The 20,118-nt window shown below is 39.3% G+C and overlaps 2 protein-coding genes across 3 annotated transcripts in view; one reads left to right on the top strand and one right to left on the bottom strand.

The window, feature by feature from the left end:
- Positions 1-20,118, top strand: part of LOC135195010 (beta-alanyl-bioamine nonribosomal peptide synthetase ebony-like) — a 224,106-nt gene that overhangs the window by 169,920 nt on the left and 34,068 nt on the right. The window lies entirely within an intron of this gene.
- LOC135226929 (beta-alanyl-bioamine nonribosomal peptide synthetase ebony-like) overlaps positions 1-20,118 on the bottom strand; it is a 34,146-nt gene that overhangs the window by 919 nt on the left and 13,109 nt on the right. The window contains exons 2-4 of the mRNA XM_064266610.1: positions 10,621-10,839; positions 10,214-10,360; positions 114-218 (exon numbers count right to left, since the gene is read on the bottom strand). Coding sequence (XP_064122680.1) covers positions 114-218; positions 10,214-10,360; positions 10,621-10,839 — 471 coding nt within the window. The remainder of the gene's footprint in view (positions 1-113; positions 219-10,213; positions 10,361-10,620; positions 10,840-20,118) is intronic.

Below are 20,118 nucleotides of genomic sequence, written 5' to 3'. Positions count from 1 at the left end.
TGGAACTGAAATAAAATATGGCTAACCTGAAATAATGACAACATAACTAAATCTCATTTATCTTTTTCAGGAATTGGAATCAACAAAAACTTGAACAGGGAAAAACAATTTACCTGATTGAGAGGATTTGAGTTTACGGTAAACACACCATGATACTGTCTTGTTTGAGATACTCTCAGAAGTTCCTTCTCCAGGTGGAGCACAAGTCTTACATTATCCTGCAATAAAAACGTGAGTTATTTATTCTGTGATGATAACCTGTTGGAAAAACCTTGCACAGTTTAGATAGTTCCTAAAAATGTTAAATTCAGTGAAAATAATGAATGGTTAATGTATAGAAAACTGATTTTGCAACCATAAAGTGATTGATTTTATTATTACTGATATTTTAAATTTATAACAGGGTCCTTTATGACTGTGCTTATCAAGGGTAGACAAACTAATTCTGAGCAGCAGCTTAAAAGCTTAAGGAACCAGTAGAGAGCACACTAAAAGTACTATAGTTTATAGTTGATTTGAGTGCAACTTGAATCAACTTTTCCACTGAGCTTTCAAGGTGGCCCACTTACAGTGCTTAGGCTTTGATGTTAAATCCACAAATCTGCTGCCTTCGCTGCTACTACGTGAGAGAGGATGTGTGCATGTGACCAGTGTTCCAGCTAGTCAATGATAAACATCTTACTAAACTTTAACATGATTCTCTGAGATGGTAAAAACCTTCATGCACTGATTTACTAGTGGCTAAAAGGATAAGGCATCGGCAAAACAAAGCAGAATTAGGATCCAGGTACATTAAAAGCCACCTATCTTCCATGGCTGATAACTGTTATTTATATTGCTACACCAAGAAAGGCAAGAACATAGCAAACAATCTGGTGTAATGGTTTTATTGTAGTACTGCTAAATGTATCACAACAATGGAGCTTGTGTAATGAGAAGAGCCTGCTGAAATTAAAGTATTATTCATTTGTGATTCATCAACTTGTCAGAAATGCCTGCAACACTGATCAGCACTGGGCTACCATAACCCAGCAGAAAATGTAACTGCTCTGGTAATACAGTGGTACCTCGACATACGAGGTGGCCTTCGTAACCTGAGCTTTTCATATCTTGAACCTTTTACATGTAAATTGCCTAATTCGTTCCAAGCCCTACAAAAACACCCCAGTAAATTTTATAATAAAGCTAAATTGACCAATAAACAATGAAATACAACAATTTGGACCATTCAATACCTAACTTAATACATACTACTATATGTACCAGTAAATAAAGTGTATTAGTGTACATGGTATACAAGAAATACTGTACGTACATACGTACGTATGTAGTAAAATGTGGAACCTTACCTTTCGAGTGAGGCTATCTCTGAAAGTGGCAACAGAGGAGGAAGACAAACGGCAGAAAATTTGTTACGTAGTATGTATACTTTATTAACTTAACGAAACACATTATAAATGTCAGGAAACATAAACTAAACTTTACGAAACACATTAACAAAACCATAACACTTAACTTTACAAAAAACTTAAAATAAAAATTTTTTTTGGCTCTTTTTTTATTTTTACATTTTTTTACTTTTTTATACTTTACGTTTTATTTATTTTTTATTTTTTTATTTTTACAAAATTTCAATTTCTTAACCACTTTCAACTGTTTCTTCATAGTATCAATTGGATCTTCCCTTTTTGCTTACTCCTACTAAAGACCTCTTTAAAACATAACTATCCAAGGAGGATTGCTTCTGCCTACTTTCACAATGTTCCTGAAACGACTCAGGCAAAACGTCATTGAACTGCGCAAGCATATGACCTGTGTGAGCCTTTTCGGGGTGTCTCTTTTCTACAAATTATTGCACCTTATGAAAAGCAGCTAGAGCATCCTTAATTTCTGCCGTTGTCATAGGGTTGTCCTCCTCCTCCTCACCGCTGCTAGAGAACTCTTCTTGAACGATGTTATGTTGCATGGCCTCCAACTCCTTCAGGTCATCCGTCATAAGCTCCTCTTGGTGCTCCTCGAGAAGGTCATTGATGTCGTCCTCGTCGACGACCAGCCCCATGGACTTGCCGAGTGCAACGATCTTGTCAAGATCTGGTTAAAAAACAGTTTCAGGATCGTCAACTGTTCCTGAATCTGCACCAGCTTCACCCATGTCGAATCCCTCGAAGTCTCGGGTGGATACGGCATCAGGCTAGAGTTTCCTCCACGAAGAATTCAAGGTTCACCTCGAAACCTCCTGCCAAGCTTGATTGATGAGTTGGATGCATATCACAACATCGAAATGCTCCTTCCAAAATTCACGCAAGGTGAGGTTTGTGGTATCGGTGATGTCGAAAACATCTCTGAAAAGCTGTTTCGTATACAGCTTCTTGAAGTTCGATATCACTTGCTGGTCCATGGGCTGGAGGAGAGGGGTGGTGTTAGGCGGAAGATAAGAATATTGATAAAAGAATACTCAGCTAGGATATCTTCCTCGAGGCCAGGAGGGTGAGCAGGGGCATTGTCCAACAACAGCAGACATTTCAGAGGAGGCGCTTCTCTTCCAAGATTTCTTCACTGTCGGGCCGAAACACAGATTTACCCACTTGGTGAACAAAAGTCTTGTTACCCACGGCTTTTGCATTAGCCCTCTACATCACTGGAAGCTTCTCCTTTAGAAACTTTGTGGGCCTTGAAAGCTCGAGGAGTCGCCGAATGATAGACAGTAGGGGCTTCACCTTGCAATCCCACTGGCGTTCGAACAAAGTGCGAGCGTAAGCCTGTCTTTCATAGGCTTATGCCCGGGTAGCTTCTTCTCTTCCTGCGTGATGTACATCCGACGAAGCTTTTTTTTCCAAAAAAGGCCAGTCTCATCACAGTTGAAGACTTGCTGAGAACTGTAGCCTTCCTTGATCGTCATCTCGTCGAACGTCTTAATAAAGGATTCGGCTGCTTTCGTGTCCAAGCTGGCCGCCTCCCCACGTCGCACCACCAAATGGATGCCAGTCCCTTTACGGAATTTTTTCAACCACCCGTGAGAAGCCTTGAAGTCTGGGGGTTGGCGTCGATGTTCCTTCTCCTCCGTTGTCTTCGGCCTGGGCAATCAAATCGCTGAAAATAGCACTGGCCTTGTGGCAGATTGCCGTCTCGGTTATCGTATCGCCAGCAATTTCTTTGTCTTTTATCAGACAAGAAGCAGCCTTTCCATCTCGTCGTGCACGTGGCCCTCCTATTGCTAGACAAAATTATTCACGCCCTATTGGAAGGTGTAGCTGCTTTGATGGCTTCCTTCTGCTTAAGGATGGTGCCTATTGTCAACGGATTTCGGCCATATTCCTTGGCGATCACACTCATTGGCATGCCAGCTTCCATACTTTTTAATTATCTCTTTGTCTCCGAAGAGAGCATCCTCTTTCCGGCTTCAACTTCAACGTTCTTGGACCCATGACTACGTATATACTGTACATAATTAAAGTTATGGTAAGTATACGTATGTACGTACTAAAGTTCTCACACAACACGATAAAGTAGTACTACAACGAAAATCACTAACGAATTTACGTTAATAAACGAAATAGTATAGAAACGAACGAACTCGGCGTGCGTATAAAAGATCTTGCTACAGAGTGGCCGAAAAAAAGCACGCTGCTACGTAGATGCATGATGGGAGAGATGATGACCAATAGGAGAGCAGGATCTTATGGCAGTGACTACCATCAGGAACCAATGGAGAGTGGGAGGATGGTGGCAAGTCTACTCAGTTTTGGCGGCGCGCGAGTCTTAAAATTGTTATCGGTGGTCCGGGCAAATACAAAGAAATCTTTGTATTTGCTTTCGTAACTCGAATTTTTCATAAGTTGAGCCTTTCGTATGTTGAGGTATCACTATATATGAAAAAGAGGCAACAATTACAGTTCAGTAATGCATTGAGAATAAGCAGTGAAATAAACTGCCTCTAGTCAATGTATATAACGTACGTGAAGGCCAGACCATCATAGGGAAAGATGGAATTTTTTTAGATATATGGAATGGAGAGTCGACTAAACCCGCCAACACACATTTCCAATTTGGCTTTGTTTTTCTCAAAAGTTGAAGATTGTAGATACTTTATTTAACATGTATTTGTCATTGTATACTGTATTCTCTCCTCCCATGTACTATATAACATTGATAAGTGGCAACTATTCTTGCCTCCTATTAATGTTGATAATTTGTGGGAATTGAACACATTCAAAACCTATGTTCCCAGCTTTCCCCTCTCTGAGTTCGGTTGCTCACATGCATTGTCCTTGTTGCATTGTAAACTTACCTAATACAGAACCTACATTTCAGATGAGCTTGTTTCATGTCTCGTCCCAACCAACAAGGCACAGTAAGGTATTACATGAAGGTTTGCAAGTGAAAATAAGTCTCTTTATAGCAAATTGGAAGAAATCCTACAGAGGATCACACACAAAGCCATCTGCTTCTCTCTCTCTCCGCAAAAGACTTTATTTACTGGTATGTACAGGGTACCTTATGTGAAAGGTGGTGCTAATGACCCAAATAGGGCCAATATTCACATACTGTATTGCACTTACAATACATACTGTAGATTTTGTTAAAGTAAGCCGTGTGGGTGTAAACAGAATATTATTCTTAATAATGGATTCCTCATGTTTTCAGGATGAGTGTGAAGAAAACCCCACTCGTCCCAATGTCCATGTTCCCTAGACAACCTACCCCAAGCAGCTAATTTCCTTCTGTTATACGATGAAATCACGGATCGAGGATCATGTCAGGATCAGAACAAGAGGAGGAAAAGAGGAGATGAAAAGAAGAGAAATGAATATAGGAAGAATTGAGGGTTAGCAGCAGAGAGGAGGGTGTAATTCACTTGCAACAGGACGCAAACTGCTATAGTGGTTTTCTGCAGATGTAGCCACCCCATACAGCAAGCATCACAGGAAGCCACAGCGTGCCTCCTTTGACACCTGCAGCTCTTACCTCGCCACTAGAGCGTGGCAGTGACCCCGTCATTTTCTCCCTACAGAAAGCAATCGCCCCAGAACCCACTCCACCTTCGCATGATACAACTATTCAAATTTTCGGATATGGTGACGTCGATAGGTTGATTATTCAGTCATGGTGGATCTGCCCAAATACCCAGAGATTAATTTTCTCCAGATGAGGTATATTGCCTTGAAGGCACAAAGGATCTGAGCACACCCTAGACATCACCCCCATCACTGGATTAGGTAAGTGTCAACAGTCTTGGATGCCCTTCCGAACACAAAGAGCCTTCGCAACAAGTCTACATTGTAGGTAGTTGTTTTTACTTGCAAGTAGTTGTGGGGAGAGTCTTTCAGACTTTAGACTTGCGATCATTGTAGAGGATGTAGATGTCTGTCCCAGTAGATCTTCAGTATGTGAGCAAATACAGATGAAGATAATCCTCTTCATGGGAGACAGGGAGGAAGAACTGGCTGAGAAACACACAGCCGCCGACAACAACCCTTTCTACAGGATATTATCAACATGTGTCACACCAATGAGGCCACCAGGAATGCCACTCCTGCAATACATGCTTAGCCCTCTCAAACTGCAGAAGAAAATGACAAGGATGCCACTCCTAGCACACCTGCATGCACGCATCCACAGAGAAGTGTCCAGCAGTAGACAGCATCACAGTAACGTGTCCACAAGGGGCATTAGGCCTAGGCACAGAGGTGCCCTGCCAGACAGGTCCAGTGCTGCAATTGCAGTGATAGGGACAATAGACAAGTGTTACTGGGAGAAGCAAGGGATGCCAAACAGTGCCACTTCCAGTGCCAAGCCTACACCACCCTCCCCAGGCAAGAGTCCCAATTGTTGTCAGATGGGATGACCCTCTTCTATCAAAATACTGCAGCCAATCTCCATTTCCCTCTCATATTGTGACATCACATCCAGGCTTCAGATACTGGTGCTAACATTTCTCTTTAAGGACCCTCAGCATCTTGACCTGTGCATTCTTAGGAGTGCACTTGCCCAACCATAACCAGTTACTTCTATGTTCACTGCAGATGGCTCTTCGACGACACCTGCCTAAGAATCCTTCACCACTGCTCTCACCTTAGCTACGAGATTCTGTTTGGCGAGGTCCAACTCCACAAGTGTCTTGAATGCCCACTGCTGTCATATAGCCATTGCAAAAAGTTGGCCATCATAGTTTCCTAGACCTATTCTGGCTGTTACCCATATCAATAGGCGAATTCTCAGACCTATGGATGTACTACTATATTAATAGGTATTCAGACCTGCCTCTTCCTGCCACCAAAAGTTGCCTGCTGAAGCCAGAGAGAGTTTTCTAAGAAAGTCCAAGGATGGGCTGATCTGCAAGGAACGAACTGAAGAGTGCTGATCTCCAAGGAAGAACTGAGAAAGCCCGATGGTAATCACACTATCATTATGTCCGCAGGTGACGAACCCTCAGACTGGTGTCACCCTGTTCGTCCGCAGGTACATAAGGTCAAAGGCATCAAAAAAAGGGCAATCACCATTGACCTCAAGAACCTCTACAGACAAGTAGAACACCCAGCCCACCTGCTACCATGATCCAAAGGCCAAGTCTTCACCACTGCAGGTGACCCTGAATGGGTACAAGGGCAAATGCAACTTGCAGAGTGGATCGTAACTCTGTAAGATGTCGAGAACTGTGTCCTAATCCATGTGATGTTGACAAGGTGCCAAACTGGCATCACAAAACTTAACAAGGACAACTTTTCTGGTTGCTTGCTTTTCAGCTCTTTTCCTGATCACCAAAAAAAGGGAAAATGGCATGTCAGCAGGGGGGGGGGGGGACCCCAACAAAGCTAGCAGCAATCAAGGACTTCCCTACACTGGCAAACTTGATGAATCCTCATTCATTTGTAGGGTTTGTGAACCAATTGATGGTTTGGACGCCTGAGATGGGTAATGCAGCTCAGCCTCTCAGACCCCTTATGAGACCAAGTGTTATTTGTATGGACTGTGGATCAGGACGGAGCATTTTTTGCCAAGAGACACACTGGCTAGTCCACAGTCCTTGCCACCTCTGATCCAGCTCTCCCAGTTACCTACAGACTGACGCTTTTCAGCTTAATGGACTAGGATATGACCACCTTCAGGAACATGCAAAGGAAGACTGTTTAGTAGTGTGGCTCTACTTTTCGTATGCCAAGACATGCTACAACAATTGAGTTGGAGATGTTAACTGTAACGTTGTTGGCTATGTGCCAATGCAGACTGTTACCAACCCCGTTTGCAACGTCTCGGTGAAAATGTGAAAATCTCTGTTCACAACCATGTGGCGTCCTGGTAAGAAGCTCAATGTGCCCCCCACCACCAGCTCGCATGCAGCAGCCCAGAGAATGATGCCTTACCCCAACCCACTGATAAGATTATTCAAGGTGCAGTGAAAGGGGGAGGGAGATGTAGATACTATAATCTATATTGAAACATGTATTTGTCCTTGTACAAGGTATTCTTGCTCCAAGTGGCAACCAAAACATTCAATCCCAATGCCCAGTGGTATGCCGCTTCCCCTCTCCAAGTTCAGTTGCTCACATGCATTGTCCTTGTTGCATTGTAACCTTACCTAATAAAGAAACTACATTTTAGATAAGCTTGTTTTGAATCTCATCCCAACCAACAAAGATTATGACTATGTACTGGGTAGTTAACCAGATCTCCTAAGCTAGCATAGAGGCGAATTCTACATATTCAACCCAAACAAAAAATTAAATTCTGGACCGTTTACTTATCAGTTGTTTCATAGTTCAACTGCAAAAGTTTTACTCCTGTTATACCATTCAAACCTTTCTACTCCCACTATCCCTTCCAGCGCTGAATAACCTCACACAGCCCCAGCACTTGGCCTTTAGCTTAAATTCAATAATTCAATCAAGGATGAAAAACCTTTTATAATCCAACAAAAATTTTACCCTTTAATCCAGGAAAAAATAAAAAATTTCACATGCCACCAAGATTGCTAGCCATGGCTCACTATTATTCCAGAAGCCTAAGTGGTAAATGGTGATGACAACCATTTGACCGGAGATACCATTATATACAAAGGTCATGGTTAGAACTGTTTCACAATGGCAAATTTTGTCACTGGTCCCTCATATCAGATCTAAAGTCCAAGTGGAAGAAGCTGATAGAAGAAAATAGGAAAGAGGCACTTGACTAGATACACCACATATATAGGGCATAACTGATGCCTTGTTCACCAAGGTCAAGATTTCCAGCTGATTATAGATCACACTGGAACAAGCAGATGACATAAAATACTATTAGATAATGGAAAAATCTGAATGAAGGCACCATAAGCAGAGGCCATATTAATATTCTACTCATCCTGAGCAATATTTTCAGCCTGGTTCCCTATTTTGACCTAAAGCCTTAGTGAAAAAGTTGGAACACTTTATTGGGAGGTACTACATGCTGAGGGAACTGATTCTTATTCGTACAGGCCAAGATTAAAGTGTAGAAAAGAGAGATTTTGATAAGACGCCAATATGCAGAAAGCTTGACACCTTATTCAGTATGAGGCAGACAGGATTTCTTGCCTAGTTCCTATGAGTCGTGAAGCCTGAGTTAAGAAGCTGAGAGCAGAACAAAATTAATGAGAAAGGTGAGGAAATTGACTGGAAACCTCATATTCAGAGGGAAGGACAGTTTTGTTTTTATACTTATTCTCAAGTTATTTTTATTTGTTACCTCCATCCACCGTCACAATTTCCAGTATTGCACAAGATCTTCAGAGCTAGGTTGGGGTGCTTATAAAAAATGTAAGGGGGGGACTTTCAGACTGCTTCAAACTAGAAGTTTCTGTAAGTAGCTAACAGTGTATGAGGTTCAAGTCATGGCACCTGTGGCTGTCATAACCAACCGTCACACAATCAAACCGAGATACATAAAGACTTTCTTCTAGCTTCTGCAGCCATATAAAATCAATAAACCTAGGAATGTCCAATAGTTAAAAGTAAAGGCCAGCAGAATGTTCATTAGTATAGCAACTCAACTATATGCAGAAGAAAGTCATCTGAGCTCTACCAGAATGGTATTGGGCAATCTATCACTGACAAAATCTCCCCAATAAGTATACTGAAGTGGAAGAAAAAGACAAGTCATATTGAGGGTCAAACCATTATTCATGGTCTTGCTCTCATTTGGACTCTAACAACGGTGCTCACTTTCAAGTTTTTGAGCCGGTCCTCTTTGCAGGAGAAAAGAACATCAGATTTTTATCCGTGGACTGCTTGGGTAGAACCAATTAAATCTATCACTAAATTTATATATATTGAAGTTCGTAAGCATTGTAAACAATGGCTGGTTATAAATGATGGTTAACTAATACCCATGTATTATCATGTTTCACCTTCCTTTAGCAACAGAAAAAAAGAACTGTGCCTAGTCTCTTATCTGTTAAAGTGATCAGGCTACTGGTGTATCACACCAGTAGGCACTCTCTGAAACTATATGCAGCCGATTGGACTTAGTCGGAAATGGCTGCTTAAACAAATAATAATAATACTAATCTGAGACTATAATGGTATAACTGACGTTACAGCAACCAAATGAGTGAACCAAGATGAAAAACTGATTCCTCATCTTCATTCATACAATCCTTTCTAACAGCTCTAAAGTTTTTTCCTGTAGTAGTAACAGTGGTTTATACCTCTAGCTAATACTAACATCCAAAATATTAAGGTTTATGTTTGTGTAGGAATATGCAGATTATAAATTTTCTGCAACAATCTAAACTAATAATAGTGTAATGTTTATATCCTTATGGTTTCCAACTACGTTAGTTGACCTATTTATGATGGCATACACTACTGTACTATATTCGGTTAAAAAATAATCACAAGTCCTTAAGCTGTGACATGATGAAGCTTAAAAACTTATTTTGTACCATACTGGACATAGAATTATATTGGGAAAGTATATTCAATAATATCTAATAACATATCATCAGTCACAATTTAATATAGATATACTACCAGCCAACTCCTAACATAAATAATTAGCAAGGAAAACCACAATACTTATTATAACCACAATAATTATACGTACTAAAGTGACAGGCTGGCTAACAGATAGGCATTATGTGGAATGCTCAATTCTATTGCACAGTCTAATTTTCTTAAATAAACTGTACTGTTATAAAAGATTAACAATTTATATCTGATTTTTTTGTTTAGCATAACAGTGAAGAGCAAGTTCTTACTTGGGCAGATAAACAATTGTTTGTTGCCAGGAATAAGTTATGTACCCATCTCTGGCCCCTCTTCTCTTGTTTTAAGGTATAACGAGCCTCTTCTTCCAATGTCTCATGCAAAGCAGCAATTTCCCTCATACTTGGTGGAACACGGATCTGTCAAGAAATGAACTTTGTTAAATTAGGTTTCCTATCAGGCCTGGTTACAAGAATTTTGTGCCAGTGCATGCTTACTAATGAGTCACACATAGTGAATATAACGCATCACATCTCTTTATTGTACATCATCTGGGCACCTTGTGTATATTTGGTAGAAAGAAAAGCCGTTTCGTTTCCGAGACTGTATAGTACTGTCCTTGCCAGTTGCCACTGCTACCAGAGCAGTATTGAAGTTGACAACAGTTAAAAGTCAATACCTGCGGTTCGTTGAAGAAATCTGTATTGATGACCGCCCCTAAGATCCCTCTCTGAGGATCTTTCACAACGAAGCTAAGGTCATCTTGAACTAGTCGTGGCCAGAGTGTGTTGAGGAGACATCTGTGTGCAGCTTTGGGGACACCTACGGCAACATCTAATGGATTCTTGGTGGTGAATGACTCCGCCAGGATCTCGATGACAGTGTGTTTGTCGACGCCCTGAAATATGACAAGAAACATTAAATGGAGAACTGCAGTAAGGTTACTTTCCTTGCATATACAAAAATAAAACATGTAACTCTGTTGGTAATATACAATGACGCACTGGGAAGATAGATGTTAGATTCCTCTTTTTTGCTACAATGTCAAGGAAAATATCGATAAATTGCACCTAATATGTGTTCATATTTATAAATACAAATAATAATCTGTTGCTAATGTTCCCCACCCCGACAAAATAAGGAACATTTTTCTTTACGAGGAATGCCAAAATATGTAATGGAACCATCTGAGGGTCTAAAAATTATCACACCATTTTGTTTTGTTTGTATTAGTTTAGGTCACGAGAAAAGCAAGCAGAACTTTTCCAAACATCATTGAACAATTATGGTGGAAAGTTGAATGCTTAAAGGAATATTCTTGATATTCTCATGTTTTCGCTTAGAACTATACATTTTAATACTGATTCACTTTGAAGCTCTCGAAACATTCCTATCATGTTTACAATCAAATGAAGATACCGGTAAATTTTATGCTCATCGTACATTTAACCGGTCTGCAGTGAGTGCTCTTTCCCGCTGCTTCTGTTACTACGAATGAACATCCTCTCTTTTCCCAATATTCCATTTATACCACCATTAGAATAAAGATTTTTCTTACAAAAGAAGGGTTGGAAGCAATTTATTTCTGTGCTTCAATTTATCATCAGCAGTCTAACAGCCTTTCTCTGTCCTCAGTTTCCTACGCGGCTTCCTGTCTAAGTGGGTTTTTGTGTAGATAACCTTAATCCCTTGCCGAGGGAAAGCATCACAGGTCCTGCTTTATAAAATCAATCTCATATGCCGTTAAGCAGCAATGTCATGCAAAGGGATATACAAAAACAAAGTATTCTGTTTTAAGCAATGAATAAAGGGATTAGTGTAAAGGGAATATCATATCCTTGGTTATTTTACCAAGAATGTAAGTTTATTATATATATATATATATATATATATATATATATATATATATATATATATATATATATATATGTTATCAAAGTTTCAGCCACGAAGGAAAATTGCAACAACCGAGATGCTAAGTACTTTCGTCTTATTACCATATGTCTTGGTAATAAGCCGAAAATACTTAGCACCATAATTGTTTCAATTTCCTTCGTGGCTGTAAATTTGTTCGTATAATCATCACGTTTTTACCTTTTTCGTGCTTTATAAAAACACGAGCATATATTAGTTGCTTCAAAGAATGTATAAGCAAGCAAAATGTGTAATATGAAGATAATTTACAAATCACTTTATAAAGATCACTAATCCAGAATAATGACATAAATCCGCATCGGAAAGGACGAACATGAAAATTTAGTAATACGGAACAATTATAAGCCAACCCATTCCGAATAAAATGTAAGGTATACGGGCAACAATGATAGCCTTATATCGAATATAGTGTATTAGCCAAAGGCGCTGAAACGGAAATTGAAAGTATAAGTATAAGGTTTGAAAGGTGTAACGGGAGGAAAATCTCGCAGTTGCACTATGAATCAATTGTTAGGAGAGGACGGAAAGTACGATGGAAGAAAGATAATATGAAAGGGAGGTACAGTAAAAGTAATGAAAGGGGTGGCAGCTAGGGGCCGAAGGCCCGCTGCAAAAAAACCTTAAGTAATGCTTATAGTGCACCACATAAGGGCGCACTGACGGTACTACCCCCCTACGGGGATGATGGCCTTATAAACTACGAACGAAAATCCCTATCCCCACAACAGCCTTGTTCCGCCACCTTCCTTCCCCCTTTCGAAGGGAAAGCGCGCCCTAAGTGCGTTAGACAAGACAATGCAAATTGCGAGAGCCCGAGAGCGAACGCAACAGGTGGCGATGGCCCAAAATAGAAGCACCTATCACGGCAAAGCTGGATTCATGGTTTTACCCCGTTCTCTCGCTTCTCGCCTCTCGCTCTCTCTCTGCTCTCTCTCTCTCTCTCTCCCTGCCAAACTTTAAAAATACCAGTTCTCTTTCATCAACAAATTCCCATACCCTGTCCAACACCACCACTTCAGCGCATCACCACAGCGTATCGAAACTATTTTATCGTTTCTTATTGTTACAATTATCACAGTTCCATCCACGTCAATAAATCGGGTTCTTTTTGCGCTGTGCTAAACGAAAAACGTCTCGGCTTAACTGATGAATGTTTTCCGTCTCAAAACGTATCTTGTTTGTTGACGTTACCTAGACCCAAGTCACTTTATTTACTTTATTTATATATATATATATATATATATATATATATATATATATATATATATATATATATATACCATTTACCCTATTCCTTATTGTATGTGTGTGTGTATGTGTGTGTGTGTGTGTGTGTGTAGCAACCGAGCATTGAAACGAAAGGCTTTTAGGGGGTCCCAACGCTCCCATACGGCATCCCCCAAAAAACCCATCCACCAGCCAGCCCCACCATGGGCCCGGAAGACAGCAACACCCGGAACACGACGCAGCCAGCATCAACAAACTGGCCAGTCGAAACTCAGCCCACTACTCACCCTCTCGACTGTAACCTAATGTCCTTGTATCTTAATTTACCTTGTAACTTATTTCATCTACTAAATTTTTTCAGAGGAAATGAAACTAACAGAACAAGAATATCTTCTATTTGACCTTAATCAAATTATGAAACTGTTTTCCAAGATGCATACAGATGACTATGATAAAAGCCGTAAAGCCGCAGACAGTTACTACACGTATCAGTTCTACTGCCCGTACAGAATGGGTCCTCCCTAATAATAATAATAATAAACAATTTCTGGAAAATGCATTACTTTAACTGCAAATTACATTAAGCTTATAAAGCTATGTTACAAGCATAATGGTTGCTCTCATGATATGAGACGTTTAAGATACTTTTGACAGTCTTATGGTATAGCCAACATCAAAGCGTTTATTCAAATAAAGATCGCAGAATAAGAACCACACTTCGTAGCCATATATTAGCAGGCAGGATTTTTTTAAAACAGAAATATCTTTACTTATTTATCTGCAAAATAAAATTTCCTCAACGCCATTTTGATTTGATTTATATAGATTTTGGCTTTATGCCAAGCACTGGGGCAATAAGGCCATTCAGCGCTTGAAACAGAAATTGACAGTAAAAGGTTTGAAAGGTGTTAGGAGAGGGAAGACAGTAAGATGGAAGAAAGAGAACATGAACGGAGGTACAGTAAAAGGAATGAAAGTAGTTGCAGCTAGGGGCCGAAGGGAGGCTACAAAGAACCTTAAGTAATGCCTACAATGCACCGAATGAGGTGCACTGACGGCACTAAACCCCCCGCCCCCCTACGGGGCAACGCCATTTTGGACTCGGCATAAAATTGACTTATTGTCCAGATTGTCATTATAATTCAAATTGCACGTTATAATTTTACGTATTCAATCTCGGCAACACCAATTCTAAAAGGTTCAAAATATTTTCACTTTCGTTCAGGTTTATATTCGAAACCATGCACTTTGTCTTGGCTTGGTTAAAATTTAATTCTATATTCCTCAAGAACTACATCATTCAATATTTGTAGACCAATTGCTAAGGAGACCAGCGACACATCATCTTCAGCATATACAATATTCGAACTCAAAATACCCTAATCGGCAACCAACCCTCATTTCAGAAATATTCCTTAGGGGCGTTTCAATATATATTCCAAACAAGAGACAGTGTCTAATATGTCGCCTAAGTAAAATACAGCAACTCTTCTATAGAACCACTTCGCCTTCCCTATTAGTGCGAAGAGAGAGAGAGAGAGAGAGAGAGAGAGAGAGAGAGAGAGAGAGAGAGAGATTGGATCGATAATTCTCTACCTCCTCCCTCCACTGATAACCACATCTATCTCCTCTCCTCCTCCTCCTTCTCTCACCTCACTCTTGTGATTAGCGTCTTAAGTGGTGACAATAATTACACTTCGCAGGGTAACTTCCCCCACCTACCCCCCAACACCCCCCCCCCCCCCCACCCAACTCCCAACCTGGAGAGGTCTTCCACAAGGATCCTGACATCCTCATTCCCCCTTCTAACCATAATATTGATCCTGTGACATTTTCTCTCTCTCTCTCTCTCTCTCTCTCTCTCTCTCTCTCTCTCTCTCTCTCTCTTAAAACTTCTTCCAGCCAGCCATTTTACCAACTTGTCATTTACATCAATAGCGCCGTAGGTAACTAAAGCTATAGCAGATAACTTATCTTTTTGAAAATGAGTGGTTAAAATAATTTCTAGTCGCCTGTTGGGTTGTTCAAAGTCTCTACTACGGTAGTTTAATTCTTCTCTTGGCGTCTTTTGGGATAAAAAAGGAAACCATTTCAAACTTTAAACATCAATATGCGACCAAACACACCAAAAGGAGGCTGAAAAGCTAAGTGAATCAAAGGATAAATAGGTCAGTGAACAGCCTTTGGGTAGCCGGTTGCAATACCAATTACGGCAAGGGAGACTATATTGCAAACAGAGGCTATAAGAATGCTTTGCCTATATTCAGAGTATTTGTACAAAGGTTACAGAAAAAAAGAAAAAATGTGGGTTGGGATGAGAAAATGAGTCTGGTTTCGAATCCTCTGGGGTTCCGAAAATCCAAAGACAACAAATAAATAAATAAATTAATAAATAAATAAATAAATTAAATAAATAAATAAATAAATAAATAGAATAAATAAATAAATATACAATAAATGAATAAGTAAATAAATAAAATAAAAATAAAATAAAAATAAATAAATAAATAAAAAAAAGTATGGTGTCATATGTTTGTGAACTGCGAGAAGGTACTACACTTAAGGAATAACTAATACGGAAAACAAGGATCAAATACAGATGGAGATGATAGGCCATTCTTAAGCTTGTCTTCGAGACCGAGATCTTTGTTACCGAAACGTGAAAAACTTCAGCCATACAGGAAGTTTTTACAAAAAGGCAGAACGTCCTTTAAGACACTTTGAAGTGATATGAGATTACTGCTAAGCTCATTTTCATGGCGAAAAGTTAGTTTGGGATAGGAATAAGAAGGATAGGAATATAAGAGTTTAGGCCAAAGCCCAAGCGCTGGGACCTATGAGGCCATTCAGCGCTGGAAGGGAAATTGTTGAGTAGGTAGGACTGCAAGGTGCAACGGGAGGAAGACCTCGCAGTTGCACTATGAAATAATTGTTAGGAGAGGGGTTGGGGGCCGATAGCAAGATGGAAGAAAGAGAATAATGAATGGAGGTACAGTGAAAAGAATGAAAGGAGTTGCAGATAGGGGCCCAAGGGACGCTGCAAAGAGCCTTCAGTAATGCCTACAGTGCACCACGTGAAGTACACTGACGGCACTACCCACATACGGGCATACAAAGAAAAAAAAAGAAGAAAAACTGTCGTATTCATCTAACAAAACCAATTTCTTCACGATTAATGTCTTCAAGCGAACCCGACACAAATCACATTAATTATCAGGTTGAAAATGACCATTCGAGCAGTGAGTCCGATTTGCGAAATTGCATAATTTAAATGACATCATTTAAATGTCCGCTACAAATGTCCAGCAATATAAATGATTAATGCAGACATCGCCATTGGAATTAACAGGTTAATAGTTGGGCGTTAATGGTACCATCGCTTCCACTTATAGCCTATGTGGATTGGAGTTCGAGAGCGTGAAAATTAATGAGTGGATTTGCATAGACGATTTTGCATATAAATCAGAAAAGACATTGGACGGTACAAACATTATGCATTATATGAATATACGCATATACTATATATTTATACAATATCAATATATATACATATACACATATATGAATATATGTATATAGATATGCATTAGGCTACAAATGTCCTTTAATATCCAATTCGCTCTACCTCGGAATTAATATATTTTCATATATGTTAACCGAAGGGGAATTTTTAGTTGATAAATAATTTCGTCCTCTCGTGGGTTCGAACCAGCGCCCAGCGGACAGAGGAGAAATCAGGACTTGAGTGACGTTATCGACTCGGCCAACATGTATATAAGTCATGTTATGTGATAAAAATTCATGTATATATATATATATATATATATATATATATATATATATATATATATCTGAAACAGTCCAAGAGACTCGTCAAGGAAACGAACCAATCAGGAAGATTGAAAACGTCTTCATCAATCTCTTGGAATTCAATACGTCTCCTGACAGTTTGGAGAACACCGTTCTTTTGGCCTAGCAACCAAACAAAGGTCAACATCAACGTTTCTACCAAGTTTTAACAAGGCTTACAATCCTTTCCACCCTAAAAAACAACAACAACAACAACAACATCAAGAAATGAAAAATAAACAAGAGGGCCAAACCCTACTTCTCATTTGGCAGAAGTTAATTGGACAGAGAAGTCCCTTTCTTCCACGAAAATATTTTCGATTATCTGTCAAAACTGGGAGAGTCGAAAGTCAGTCAGTCTCTCTCTCTCTCTCTCTCTCTCTCTCTCTCTCTCTCTCTCTCTCTTCTCTCTCTCTCTCTCTCTCTCAGGTTGGAAAATATCCAAAAAGAAAGGATGCTTATTTTTCACATCCGAAGTAAACAATTTCACTTTCTTCAATTGGTAGGTTCCTGTGCTTCTAAGAAGAGAGGCATTTTTGGTATTATTTTTAGTAGTCCCATATAAATAAAAAAAGGCGAGATATCTGCATTATTCAAGATTTTTCAAAAGATTTTGCTATACTTTTGCCCCTCTTTTCAATAATGACCTTTCGGGTACATTCATGATCTCATTTTCTACATAATTTTTATTTTCATATGTATATCAAAGAACAGAAGTGTCCTGTCTGTCTGTCTGTCTGTCTGTCTGTCTGTCTGTCTGTCTGTCTGTCTGTCTGTCTGTCTGTCTGTCTGTCTGTCTGTCTGTCTGTCTTGGATATTGCAACTCACTGCCGCCCGTTCTAATCAGTCTATGTTGTTCAGTATTTTCTGACACTGATGATCAGCAAAAAAAAGAAAGAAAGAAAAAAAAAAAAAAAAAAGAAAATACAGTTCTGTGAACACTACATTGGTTGACCTGTTACCATTAATTAATGTACGAATTATTTTCGCAGTGCTACTTCATTTCAACTTATTCTTCTTCTTCTTCTTCTTCATAATAATAATAATAATAATAATAATAATAATAATAATAATAATAATCTCTTTTAATGCAGTGCTTTTGAAATAGCAACTGTTGTCAACAGTAATAGTAAGTTTAGCAACTTCCAGTGTCTCCGTGAGGAGCTATTTAATTGCAAGAACGTCACAGACAGCGATTCAATAAAGTTCTTTGATAACGCAAACAATTATAATCCCAGTTCAAAGAGCAACTTAGTTTCGCGGAATCAATTAAGGCTTCATTATTCGTTTCTTTGAAACAACCTGCAATAACAATGTGCCGAAGCGGTCTTGTAACGAGAGAGAGGAGAGAGAGAGAGAGAGAGAGAGATAGAGAGAGAGAGAGAGAGAGAGAGAGAGAGAGAGAGAGAGAGAGAGAACTGATGACTGGTTAACAGTGTAATCAGAACAAGAACAATCAACTTTAAATTGGAACTAAACAGGGAACATGTATATGTCTGAGAGGAGTCTGTCGCGAAACTGCGTAGTAGCGCCATCTGTTAGCGTGATGTCACAAAGGGAATGTAAGGAAAAATAAACAAAGGAAGGAATATGGTATAAAAAGTATTCAGTGTTCATCCTTTCTTAGGTAATGATCTTCATAGAGACCCCACAAGAGACAAAATATGCCCAACAGACAAGCTAGATCTACTTTGCAAAAATATTTAACTGTATATAGTAAAATTCCACCCCTTTAGCCCCCAAGAAACTTTGGCGCTTTTTTTTACCCGTTTTCTTTTGCTTACATTTAGTGTGACGTACCGCTTGGGGATCGTAACTAATTATGAAAATGTCTAGATAATGGATATATATTTTCAAGGTACAACAATTCCAAAACTGCAAAGAATCCCAGTGCCAGGAGAGACAAAACCCGGGATAAAAATCCAAAAGGCTAATTTCCATAATCGTACCCAAGTTACAAAGCCAAGGACCTACTTTTCCCACTGGTGTGGGGATTTAAAATCGAAGAATGAAAAAACATTTTCCTCAAATGGTGATAATGGAAGGTTGGAATATAGGATTTAGGCCACAAGCTTAGCGCTGGGACAGATGAGGTCATTCAACGCTGAAAGGGAACGGGGGTAGAAAGGTTTGCAAGGTGTGACAGAGGAAACCTTTCACTTGCACTATGAAGCAATTATTAGGAGTACGGTGGACAGCAAGATGGAAGAAAGAGAATATGAATGAATGCACAGTAAAAGGAATGAAAGAGGAGCAGCTACGAGCCGAAAGGACGCTGCAAGAACCTTAAGTAATGCCTACAGTGCACAGCGGGAGGTGAACTGACGGCACTATACCCACTACGGGGTTCAACCGGTGACGACGTTGAAATATTCTGCTAAAATTTTTTTCTTCCCGTTTCCTCAAAGCCGAGCATACTTCCGAGCTCTATCTACATAGAAATGGCCTTCTCGGTGTATCTCGATTAACGGGTTTCTCTGAATTTCCAATATGAAAATTCGTCTCTGAGCTTCGTCTCAACCTGAATCATGGCCAGAGATTGTGATCGTGTCTCGGCACTTTGGTGAAATTTGAGACGTGATGTTGAGGTTTTATATATAAACAAAAAGGTAAACTTATGCCAACCACTTTCAAATATTCTTTACCGAGATATTCAGAATGACATTTCCTTGGGAAACGTGTGACTTTATTGAGGACACAACAACAACAACAACAACGATAATAATGATAATGATAATGATCAATGATAATGATAATGATAATGATGATGATGATGATGATGATGATGATGATGATGATGATGATGATGATGATGATGATGATGATGATGATGATGATGATGATTGATGATGATGATGATGATGATGATAATAATAATAATAATAATAATAATAATAATAAAGCACATAGTAAGAAAAGTGATAGACTCCTAAAAAGGCAGGATTCAACCCGGAACCCCACACTATAAAAAACCCCAGTCGAGTAGGAAGATGTAAAAAAAAAATAAATAAAGAATAAATGAATAAATTAAAAAAATAAAAAAAATAAAAAAATAATTAATTACTAAGGCAGCTTTATACACAATTCGGTCAATCTTCATATCTCCTATATAATAAAAGACGTTTATTTTACATGAATGGCGCCCAAAACACTTTAATAAACTTCG

The sequence above is a fragment of the Macrobrachium nipponense genome, chromosome 15 (genome assembly GCF_015104395.2).
Source record: "Macrobrachium nipponense isolate FS-2020 chromosome 15, ASM1510439v2, whole genome shotgun sequence".
In the NCBI taxonomy this organism is placed as follows: Eukaryota; Metazoa; Arthropoda; class Malacostraca; order Decapoda; family Palaemonidae; genus Macrobrachium; species Macrobrachium nipponense.
Note: the sequence above shows the minus strand (reverse complement) of the source record. Positions and strands in the feature narration are given on the sequence as shown.